Here is a 12,386-nt window from a genome sequence, read left to right on the forward strand (position 1 = left end):
AAGTTAAGTAACTTAGGTGCCACCTGCAAGTATGGTGGGTGGGCAGCAAATACCACCCTTCCTCATTTCATTGTTCCAGGTGATATTTCGTCTCTGCCTTTGGCGTTTGGTCTGTGGTTGTTCCTAATCTTAATTTTCATTGAAAGCTGTAGTTTGAAATGTGGGATAGATGAGAGATAGGAAAGGAAAATTTAGGGGTATGGAAATTTTGTTCCTTAGTGGTTAGTTCCAGCTTTATTTTATTTATTTATATGTTTGTTTTTAAAGATGTGGAACTTGCTATGTTGTCCAGGCTGGTATTGAACTCCTGGTTTCAACTTCCCGCCTCAGCCTCCCAGAGTGCTGGGATTACAGGCGTGAGCCAATATGCCTGGCCAGCTGTGTTTTAGATCTTTGGGAAATAAAGAGAATGCTTTTGGGCTTGGCAAAATAGAAACCTCTGGGTGGGGAGAATTGCACAGTGAAAGAAAGAAAAGGGAAGTTTATATTAAACTATGAAAAGACACAGGGAGGTTCAATTTCACATATTTTCCTTATGTATGTGCTTCTTAAGAGAGTGCACAAAGGCATCTTTGCAGATGAGGCTAGAAAATGCCTGTTAGAAGCAACTCTACTGTTTGCACCCTCTTACTAGCACCAGCAACGGTCCCTGTCTAGTGATACCCATGACTTGTCATTGCATTGCCTGTCACCTGCCTAAGAGAAGCTCCTGCCTGGGGCAGACACACTGTCAATTACCCCTGCAATATAGACTGATACTAAAGCAATGCTGCATATTCTTGCTTATTCCCAAATTGGATGGCTCAAGGGTCCAGAATGTTGTAGACATTCTGCATTATATCTTTATGAGAGTTAAGGAAATGGTAAAGAAGCAGAAAAAATTGGGGATTTTTTTTTTTTAAGTATTTACAGTGAGGTGCAGTGGCTCGCGCCTGTAATCCCAGCACTTTGGGAGGCCGAGGCAGGCGGATCACAAGGTCAGGAGTTCGAGGCCAGCCTGGCCAATATGGTGAAACCCTGTCTGTACTAAAAATACGAAAATTAGCCAGGCATGGTGGCGGGCACCTGTAGTCCCAGCTACTTGGGAGGCTGAGGCAGGAGAATCGCTTGAACCCGGGAGGTGGAGGTTGCAGTGAGCCGAGATTGTGCCACTGCATTCCAGCCTAGAGGACAGAGTGAGAAAAAGTATTTACAGTTTATGTGAGGGTCAGTACGTTGGTTCATTGGCGTCCTTCTTATCTAGTTCTCAGGGGCTGAGTTTGCTGTCATAGCACTTCTAGTAGCCTTCCCCTTTTCTCTGCCACTTCCCAGCTTCCCCAGGCAGAAAGCACCTGGTTGGCCCCTTGATTACCAGGCATCCATAAGTGACCATCATTTAGGCCAGTGCTTCTCAGAATGCCAATCACCTGGGCTCCACTAAAATGCAGGTTCCGAATAGCTCGGCCTGGGTTGACTGAGATTCTGCGGTTCCAACAAGCTCGCAGGTGATGCTGATGCTGCCAGCCCATGGACCCCACCTGGAGTAGTGGGTTCCTTGGCACTTTAAGAACATCCCTCCTTTACTTCACATTTATTTCTACTGGAAACTAGCATAGACTTATGCAAGCTAAATTATGCATGTTTTCTCGGTAGGATGCTCTATGTCCTGTTCCTCTTACTAACAGCTCTGGTCTGGACCATTGTTCTAGGATTGTCTCAAAGCTTGCCAGGAGCAGATTGAGGCGGTGCTCCTCAATAGCCTGCAGCAGTACCGTCAGGACCAACGTGACGGATCCAAGTCGGAGGATGAACTGGACCAAGCCAGCACCCCTACAGACGTGCGGGATATCGACCTGTGAGGATGCCAGTTGGGCTGAAAGAGAGAGATGCATCCATAATCTGCTCTCTCCTTCTTTCTGGTTATGTTTTTGTTCTTTGTGTTTTAGGGTGAAACTTAAAAAAAATTCTGCCCCCACCTAGATCATATTTAAAGATCTTTTAGAAGTGAGAGAAAAAGATCCTACGAAAACGGAATAATAAAAAGCATTTGGTGCCTATTTGAAGTACGGCATAAGGGAATCCCTTGTATATGCGAACAGTTATTGTTTGATTATGTAAAAGTAATAGTAAAATGCTTACAGGAAAACCTGCAGAGTAGTTAGAGAATATGTATGCCTGAAATATGGGAACAAATTAGATGAGACTTTTTTTTTCATGTTATGAGCTAGCACATACACCCCCTTATAGTATAATTTCAAGGAACTGTGTACGCCATTTATGGCATGATTAGATTGCAAAGCAATGAACTCAAGAAGGAATTGAAATAAGGAGGGACATGATGGGGAAGGAGTACAAAACAATCTCTCAACATGATTGAACCATTTGGGATGGAGAAGCACCTTTGCTCTCAGCCACCTGTTACTAAGTCAGGAGTGTAGTTGGATCTCTACGTTAATGTCCTCTTGCTGTCTACAGTAGCTGCTACCTAAAAAAAGATGTTTTATTTTGCCAGTTGGACACAGGTGATTGGCTCCTGGGTTTCATGTTCCGTGACATCCTGCTTCTTCTTCCAAATGCAGTTCATTGCAGACACCACCATATTGCTATCTGATGGGGAAATGTAGCTATGGGCCATAACCAAAACTCACATGAAACGGAGGCAGAGGGAGACCAAGGGTGGGATCCAGAATGGAATCTTTTCTGTTATTGTATTTAAAAGGGTGATGTGGCCTTGGCATTTCTTCTTAGAAAAAAACTAATTTTTGGTGCTGATTGGCATGTCTGGTTCACAGTTTAGCATTGTTATAAACCATTCCATTCGAAAAGCACTTTGAAAAATTGTTCCCGAGCGATAGATGGGATGGTTTATGCAAGTCATGCTGAATACTCCTCCCCTCTTCTCTTTTGCCCCCTCCCTTCCTGCCCCCAGTCTGGGTTACTCTTCGCTTCTGGTATCTGGCATTCTTTGGTACACAGTTCTGGTGTTCCTACCAGGACTCAAGAGACACGCCTTCCTGCTGACATTCCCATCACAACATTCCTCAGAAAAGCCTGTAAACTAAACTCTGTTACCATTCTGATGGCACAGAAGGATCTTAATTCCCATCTCTATACTTCTCCTTTGGACATGGAAAGAAAAGTTATTGCTGGTGCAAAGATAGATGGCTGAACATCAGGGTGTGGCATTTTGTTCCCTTTTCCGTTTTTTTTTTTTTATTGTTGTTGTTAATTTTATTGCAAAGTTGTATTCAGCGTACTTGAATTTTTCTTCCTCTCCACTTCTTAGAGGCATTCAGTTAGCAAAGAGGTTGGAGCAACAACTTTTTTTTTTTTTTTTGCACAATTGTAATTGACAGGTAATGAAGCTATTTGTTAAAATATTTGCCTTTTTAAGTAAAAAAGAAAAATCAGAACAGGGCTATTTGAAGAATTATTTTATACACAGATTCTGCCTTGTTTCATAGTATGAGGGTTGAAGACGGAAAACAATCTAAGGGTCTCTTATTTTTTTCATTTTGTTTTGTTCAGTTTGGTTTTTTTTTTTTTTTGCGCTGCTAAGAAGCTAAAATCATCCATCCTTATTCACATTGACAGTACCTAGCTGTAATGTTTCACAGAGTGTGCTGCTATTTTATAAACATTTTTATAATATATTATTTTACTGCTTAAATTCCAAGTCCTGAAGTAGATGGTTGAGATATGAGTTCTTCGTACTGGAAAAGCCCTTCCGTAGTTTGTTTTCTTCTGGTAGCATATTCATGGTTGTTGTTTTTTTTTTTTTCTTTTTTGGTTTTTTTTTTTTTTCCTCTGATCACATTCTTCAAAGACGGAGTATTCTTTACCTCAGGTTTACTGGACAAAATCAATAACTACAAAAGGCAATGATTCACACTTTTGTTTTCATAATACCTCACAACCGTACAGTTTCTGCTTGGGAGCCCATTCGCGTAAGGAATACAGAAGCAGTGTGAGCAGGGCTGACTCCCTCTCAGGTGGAAGGCAGGGCGGTCTCACTCCCAGGGACCTTTTTGGTCATGGAGGCCATTGGGCTCCCATTTAGACCCCAGTATCCTCATCATGATGGAAAAAATACATTGAACCAAGGGATCCTCCCTGCCCTTCAAGGCAGACGTTCAGTACAAACATTTATGCAGTAGACTCAGATGTCGTAATTTGCACTTAGGTACCAGGTATCAGGAAACAGACTAAAAAGAATTCCACCAGGCTGTTTGGGGATCCTCATCTTGCAGCTTTTTCAGAAGCGGGGCTTCATCTGCAAAGGGCCCTTTCATCTTGAAGTTTTTCCCCTCTGTCTTTCCCCTCCCCTGGCATGGACACCTTGTGTTTAGGATCATCTCTGCAGGTTTCCTAGGTCTGAATCTGCGAGTAGATGAATCTGCAGCAAGCAGCGTTTATGGTGCTTCCTTCTCCCTCCTCTGTCTCTAACTGCGCAGGCAAGCACTATGCAAGCCCAGGTCCTCTGCTAAGCGGTACTAAATGGTCGGGTTTTCAATCACACTGAATTGGCAGGATAAGAAAAATAGGTCAGATAAGTATGGGATGATAGTTGAAGGGAGGTGAAGAGGCTGCTTCTCTACAGAGGTGAAATTCCAGATGAGTCAGTCTCTTGGGAAGTGTGTTTAGAAGGGTTCAGGACTTTGTGAGTTAGCATGACCCTAAAATTCTAGGGGATTTCTGGTGGGACAATGGGTGGTGAATTCTGAAGTTTTGGAGAGGAAAGTGGAGCAGCCAGCAAGTTAGCTAGCCAGAGTTTTCTCAAGAGCCAGCTTTGCTCAGCACACTCTCCTGGGCCCCAAGGAGTCCCACAGAATGGGGAAAGCGGGAACCCTGGAGTTCTTGGGAATCTTGGAGCCTAAAGAGAAACCGAGGTGCAAATTCATTTCACGGCGACTGACCCTTGAGCTTAAACAGAAGCAGCAAATGAAAGAACCGGACAAATAAGGAAGGGCACAAGCCTACCCGACTCTATTTACAGTCTGTAACTTTCCACTCTTCCTGTAGTCCTGAGGCCCCTGGGTCCTTCTAGCTTTTCTCTTTCCCATCCTTGGGGCCTTGTGTGATGGTGGGTGTGGGGCTGCTGATGGGAAAGTCGGGTGTTGTTAGGCTTTTCTGCCTGCTCCTGCTTAAACAAAAGAAGGAATCCTGGATTTTGCCCTCTCCTTAGATCTTAGTCTCTTTGGTAGGAGTTTTGTTCCAGAGGAGCTTTCCCCCTTGGATTTGAACTTGCTCTTTTTGTTGTTGTTGTTCTTTCTCTTCTTTTTCTTACCTCCCACTAAAGGGGTTCCAAATTATCCTGGTCTTTTTCTACCTTGTTGTGTTTCTATCTCGTCTTTACTTCCATCTGTTTGTTTTTTTCTCCATCAGTGGGGGCCGAGTTGTTCCCCCAGCCTGCCAAATTTTGATCCTTCCCCTCTTTTGGCCAAATCCTAGGGGGAAGAAATCCTAGTATGCCAAAAATATATGCTAAGCATAATTAAACTCCATGCGGGTCCATAACAGCCAAGAAGCCTGCAGGAGAAAGCCAAGGGCAGTTCCCTCCGCAGAACACCCCATGCGTGCTGAGAGGCGAGCTCCTTGAAGAAGGGGCTGTTCTTCCAGGAGGCCTTATTTTGAACTGCCTCAGGACCCCACTGGAGAGCACAGCATGCCTTACTACTGGGTCATCCTTGGTCTATGTGCTCTGTACTGGAGGCTCTGTTCTGCCTCTTATCAGTCAGGTCAGGGGCACACATGGCTTAAGTGACAAAGCCAGAGGAGAAGACAACCCTGACAGCATCACACTGCATCCCATTGCTAGCAGGATTGGCAACTCTTCAGACGGAGCTGCGCTTTCCTGCAGTCTAGCACCTCTAGGGTCTCTCCAGACTGTGCCCTGGGAGCTCTGGGACTGAAAGGTTAAGAATATTAGGCAGGATCAGATGACTCCTCTCAAAGAGGGCAGGGGAATTTTCTCTCCATGGGCCACAGGGGACAGGGCTGGGAGAAGAAATAGACTTGCACCTTATGTCATGTAAATAATTGATTTTCTAGTTCAAGAAGATAATATTGGTAGTGTGGGAATTGGAGGTAGGAAGGGGAGGAAGTCTGAGTAAGCCAGTTGGCTTCTAAGCCAAAAGGATTCCTCTTTGTTTATCTCTGAGACAGTCCAACCTTGAGAATAGCTTTAAAAGGGAAATTAATGCTGAGATGATAAAGTCCCCTTAAGCCAACAAACCCTCTGTAGCTATAGAATGAGTGCAGGTTTCTATTGGTGTGGACTCAGAGCAATTTACAAGAGCTGTTCATGCAGCCATCCATTTGTGCAAAATAGGGTAAGAAGATTCAAGAGGATATTTATTACTGCCTCATACCACATGGCTTTTGATGATTCTGGATTCTAAACAACCCAGAATGGTCATTTCAGGCACAACGATAACTACCTTCGTGTGTGTCTGCTTTTAAACTTGGCTGGGCTATCAGACCCTATTCTCGGCTCAGGTTTTAAGAAGCCATCAGCAAATATGTACGTGCATGCTGTAGCTGCAGCCTGCATCCCTTCGCCTGCAGCCTACTTTGGGGAAATAAAGTGCCTTACTGACTGTAGCCATTACAGTATCCAATGTCTTTTGACAGGTGCCTGTCCTTGAAAAACAAAGTTTCTATTTCTATTTTTAATTGGTTTAGTTCTTACTGCTGGCCAACTCTTATATCCCCAGCAAATCATCGGGCCATTGGATTTTTTCCATTATGTTCATTACCCTTATATCATGTACCTCAGATCTCTCTCTCTCTCCTCTCTCTCAGTTATATAGTTTCTTGTCTTGGACTTTTTTTTTCTTTTCTTTTTCTTTTTCTTTTTTTTTGCTTTAAAACAAGTGTGATGCCATATCAAGTCCATGTTATTCTCTCACAGTGTACTCTATAAGAGGTGTGGGTGTCTGTTTGGTCAGGATGTTAGAAAGTGCTGATAAGTAGCATGATCAGTGTATGCGAAAAGGTTTTTAGGAAGTACGGCAAAAATGTTGTATTGGCTATGATGGTGACATGATATAGTCAGCTGCCTTTTAAGAGGTCTTATCTGTTCAGTGTTAAGTGATTTAAAAAAATAATAACCTGTTTTCTGACTAGTTTAAAGATGGATTTGAAAATGGTTTTGAATGCAATTAGGTTATGCTATTTGGACAATAAACTCACCTTGACCTAAATTATCTGGCCGTTTTTGACTTATTTATAAACCAGCAGTCCTCGGAATGGAATACACTTGTCTCATGTCAGAACTCTGTTTCATGCCGCTGCAACATTTGGCAGTGGCATAAAAGACATTCTAACCTGGAATGGAATCTACATGTGCCTCTGTGTTATGGCGGTACAAGTCATTGTTGACATTGCTAGGGGACGAGGGGTGCCCACACAGCCAGCTTATAAGCTAGAAGCCTCAGTCCACCTTCAGAAGGTGGGTACATCATAGACACTATGACTGGTCCTCAGAGGATCGCCCCGATTGTTGCCAGCTACTCATTCTGGGCTGTGAGGAAGCATCTCCTGGCATGAGAGGTACCAGAAGCCTGCGGTGCCATCTCCAGATTCTAGGGAGTCTGTGAGGAACCCTGCCCCTGCAGCTTTCCTGGCTCCTGCCTGCTGTTCTCTGTGGCTCCCACCTGATTTCTGATCCTTCCTGCACCCCTCCTCTGAGACACAGGCCACAACTACCCTTGCTGGAGTCTGGAGAAGCAGAGCCTGGGAATGGGATGTGACAGTCTCCGTACTGCTGAAATGAATTGCCAGGCCCTAGGCCCAGCTGCTCTTGGAACTTAGCTCAGACCAGCTTCTTTCCCAAGAGTGATGGGTGTGCAGAAGGCAAGGGCCTAATGAACACTGTTTTTGTGTTTTGTTTTGAAACAGGGTCTTGCTCTGTCCCCCAGGCGGGAGTCCAGTGGCACAATCCCAGCTTGCTGCAGCCTCAAACTCCTGGGCTGAAGCAATCCTCCTGCCTCAGCCTCCCAAGTAACTGGGATTACAGGCGCCCACCACCACGCCCAGTTAATTTTTTTATTTTTTGTACAGATGGGGTTTCCCTTTGTTGCACAAGCTATAATAGATATTTTGATGTTACTATAAAATTCATTTCTTCCAAAGTTCCTTGTCTGAAAGTCATCGAAGGCTGTTTTCCATTTTAATTCTGACCTGAGTTGTAAACAAGATTTAAAACTGGCCATTGGGGAAGTCCAGATTAATATATTCCGGGCTGATCTCAAGTAACTTCACTTAATAGGACTTTTAAGCGTACAAGGACCCTAGAAATTCCCCTTTGTTCCCATTCCCCTTGACATCCGCCATTCTTAGCGACAAATGGGGGTAACTTTTTTCTTGGGTTTCTGCCTAGTGAAGTCTGCTGGCCTCTTGGGAGTTTCAAGGACCTCTGGTTGCCATTCTTAACCATCCTTGGAATTCTCTTCGGCATGACAATGTCCAACTGGGTTCCTCTCCCTCCCTTTCCCCATCTTTTTGCTCTGTAGGATCAATGCTATATCTGTTTATAGGATGACAACTCCACTCCCTCTCTCAAATGCCACCCAGCAACACTGCTGGGCTTCCCCCATTCTGAGCAATGGATGTTTCAAGGGCAGGAAGAGCAGATGAAGCACACAGCCGAGCAGTGAGAAATCTGACTGCCCCATCTATGCTCTTTCAGACCCAGATCATCCTATAACTGGAAAATCTCAAACTTGAAAGTGCCTTTCCTGAAAGTGGCCATTAAAAATGCAATGAAGACCTGGAAATCCCCGATCTTTTGTGCGTGTTCAAGGGAGTGCTTTTGTATCTCTAACGACTTTCTGAGATCTGGAGCTTGTATTCAATAGGCAGAGGTATCACCAAAATTCACCTTCCCAGTTGGCTTAGCAGTAATACTGTCAAAATACTGACACGAAGCCAGTACTCAAAAGCTGAATATTACACCAGATTACGTCCCTGCTCTGCTAGCAATTACAGCAACAGCAAAAATGCTGTGGGCAGAGTAGGGAGATCTGGAGTATCAAGGTAAGCCTAGTACTCCCAGCTGATGTGTATGTGGGGCCTGTACTGAGCCTTTAAGGAAAAGCACAGAAAAAAACAGGACACACAGGCCTATGAAGTTGCAGAGAGAAACAGCAGCAAATGCAAATGAATCTGGGGGAAAATCGATGTTAAGGTATGGTGGGGGGGTGGGGGGGGGCCTTGCAGAGGAACAGGTTTCCTCAAGCAAGTGAGTTTTAGGAAAACACTTTTGTTAGGAAGACCATGTGGGTCAGCATAGTTTGGAAACGGAAACAGAGTGTGACCTTTCCAAAAATAAAAGGGATGGGAAGTAATTTTTTTTTTAAATGAAGGGAAAACATTCAAATAGGCGGCTTGAAGAGCACACACAATTTAATAGATTTTAAACACTATAAACACAGATGTTAGGCTTGTGAAACAGGATAAGCACAGCCACAAACATTGATTTGGGATTACCACCCACCTAATTTCTCATGAGGCTTAAAGAAAGAAGGCTGGAAGCTTCGATGTGACTGGTGGCTTTCCTTGTCTTTGGGCTCTGGGGGCCTCCCTGTGCTGGAGGGGCGGATTCCATCCGCTCGGACCACAGGTTCAGTCAAACAGAACTGGGCGGCCTGAGAAAGCAAGACCAGCTCCCCTGCCTCTGTCTCATTATCCCCCTGAAGCTTTGAGTTTATGCTTCAAGCTTTGAGTTTATTCATTATCATGGTTTCTTTCACGCTGATTCGCTTGGACCCTGGCCGTTCTGCTGCTCTCACCGCCACCGCACTGCTAAATGACTGTCCACGTGGTTTCAACATAACAGTTCTTCCTGCGAAGTCCACTAGGTGGTGCTAATGCCACAGACAGGATCACTCACAAAGCAACCCAGAGCCAGCCAGGTGTAGGTTGTCTCCGCCCTGCAGGGAAGGGAACGCCTCCCTCCAGCAGACAGCAGGAGCAGCAGCCCCGCCTCCGCCATCTCCCCAGGGCAGCCTGGGGAAGGAACGTCAGGCCTTTCCCGTCCGCACCTGGCGCAGCTCCCTCACCTGGTTCTCTCACTACCGCCACATCGTGACTCCATCTGGGGTGGCTGGTGCTGATTCATCACCTTTCCTGATCCAGAGATGGCACACTGGCAGCTTACAGACCAAATCCAGCCTGCAGACATAATTAGCTCGACTCCCGCAGTGATTGAAATTGCCTTGGATTTACTTGCCAATACAAGATGAGCGCTTTCACATAAAAGTCAGGATTGTAACGACTCTTGGGAAATTTAAGTCCTGGCAACCACAGGCCTGTGAGGCCGCGAGGGCTGCAGCTGAGTGTGACTGGCCCCTTTCTCTACCCCCTGGCCACCCCACAACCCACTGAACCCGCTGCTCTCTTTTACAGCGCCTGCCAGTCGGCTTAGGGCTTCCAGCTCTTCAGCCTAATCTGTGTCTGTTTCACCTCCCTGGCCAGGACCCAGTAAGTCCCAAGTGGAGTCATCCTCCTCCAACCCTCTCCACCACAAACAGACCTGGAATACTCCCTTCAGTTTGTGGACCATAACCTCTCCTTCTCAGATAAAGAAAGACCTTACTGCCTCATGAAGCATTAAGATCTCTTTATGTCTTTATGAGTTTTTAGTTATCAGATTACCCCGGGGCTGGGCCAGATTTTTGAAATTCCTTTGAGATCCCAACATTCAGCCCCACGCCCAGGTCTGCAGGTAGGCCCAAATAAGGTGGGGTGGGTAAAGATCTGCTTTTTGTTTTTTGGTTGTCTTTTCTTTTGTTTCTGGAGATAGGATCTTCCTTTGTCTCTGAGGCTAGAGGGCAGTGGCGTGATCACAACTCACTGCAGCCTCAACTTCCCAGGCTCAAGTGATCCTCCCACCTCAGCCTCCCAAGTAGCTAGGACAACAGGCATGCACCACTACATCTAGATGGTTTAAAAAAAATGTGTTATAGAAACAGGGCCTCACTATGTTGCCCTGGCTGCTCTCAAACTCTGGGCCTCAAAAGATCCTTCCCACCTCAGCCTCCCAAAGTGCTGGGTTACAGGTGTGAGCTACTGCGTCCAGACAGCTTTTCCTGCTTTTGTTTGTCTGGAGAGTCATTTTTAGTGCTCCTGGCACCATGGAGATTCCATGAGAAGACAAACCTGTGAGATTTCTAGATTTGTTGAAAAAGTGCAAATCTCTGTGGCTATGTTTCGGTCAACCCATTCACTGAAAATCGTTACTCTTCATCATCCCCTTCCCACACAGGGCTCCTGGGCACTGCTCGTTTATTCAACAAATGAGGGCTGGGTACGTGCCTGGTGCTCCGTATGGGATCCCTCATTCAACAAATGTGTCTCAGTACTTGCTTTTCCAGGGATGAGATCTCTGCTCTCCTTGATCTCAAAGGCTGAAGACAGAGACAGATAAAAAGACAACTGCTACTTGGTGGCTGGCCCAGAATACAAGTGCTCTATGCTCTGCTCTGGAATGCCCCCCGGGCCACCCACTCACTTTGTAACCTTGGGCTCATTACTGAGCCACCCAGTAACTCACAGTAAACTCAGTGACTTAGTTTTTTCATCTGTGAAGTGGGGTTTTGTAGTTTTGAAAGAGCTTTCCACAAGCCTCTCCTAGAATCCTTTTGTAACTCTGGTGAATTTGGTACCTTGTTTTGTAGCTAAGTGAATGGAGGGTCACATGGCTCACTTGGCTTATCACAAAGAGTTAGGCTAGGACTGGATCCCAGATGTGTCTGAATTCAAATATCATGCATCTTCTGCTACATTGGGCTACTTTATTGATCCATATTTTGCTTACTGAGCATTGAGCTGAAAGAGTGAGACTTTTAGCCCAGTGTGGGTTGGAAGGTTGTGGGGGGTGGGGTTGGATGATGACATCACTTAGTGAAATCATCAAGGGATAGTTTTTTAATGAAGACAAAGTCAATGAAGAAAGTAAAGGGCCTTGTAATCTAAGGAGGAGTTTGTCAGTGAATGTACACCAAGGAAGTAGCCTTTTCTTTCCAGCGTCTTTGCCTTGCCCCTTGGCTGTTCTTCATGCTCATTCCATTCAGGTTATAAATGAGTTGCTCATAAACTCCTGGGAAGGAGCCATGGGTTCTGCTTTCCTCCCAAATCCCCAAGCCTATGTCAATTAAGAAAAGAATCACGGCCAGGCATGGTGGCTTATACCTGTAATCCCAGCACTCTGGGAGGCCAAGGTGGGCGGATCATGAGGTCAGGAGATCAAGACCATCCTGGCTAACATGGTGAAACCCCGTCTCTACTAAAAATACAAAAAATTAGCTGGGCATGGTGGCATGTGCCTGTAGTCCCAGCTACTCGGGAGGCTGAAGCAGGAGAATCACCCGAACCCAGGAGGCGGAGGTTGCATTGTGCCGAGA

The 12,386-nt window shown here is 45.4% G+C and overlaps 1 protein-coding gene across 1 annotated transcript in view; it reads left to right on the plus strand.

The window, feature by feature from the left end:
• CCND2 (cyclin D2) overlaps positions 1-7,184 on the plus strand; it is a 31,677-nt gene extending 24,493 nt beyond the window's left edge. Inside the window, exon 5 of the mRNA XM_054445484.2 lies at positions 1,689-7,184. Within this exon, the coding sequence (XP_054301459.1) occupies positions 1,689-1,838 (150 nt within the window). The 3' untranslated portion in view covers positions 1,839-7,184. The remainder of the gene's footprint in view (positions 1-1,688) is intronic.
• The last annotated feature ends 5,202 nt before the right edge of the window (positions 7,185-12,386 follow it).

Source organism: Pongo pygmaeus, chromosome 10 (assembly GCF_028885625.2).
Source record: "Pongo pygmaeus isolate AG05252 chromosome 10, NHGRI_mPonPyg2-v2.0_pri, whole genome shotgun sequence".
Classification (NCBI taxonomy): Eukaryota; Metazoa; Chordata; class Mammalia; order Primates; family Hominidae; genus Pongo; species Pongo pygmaeus.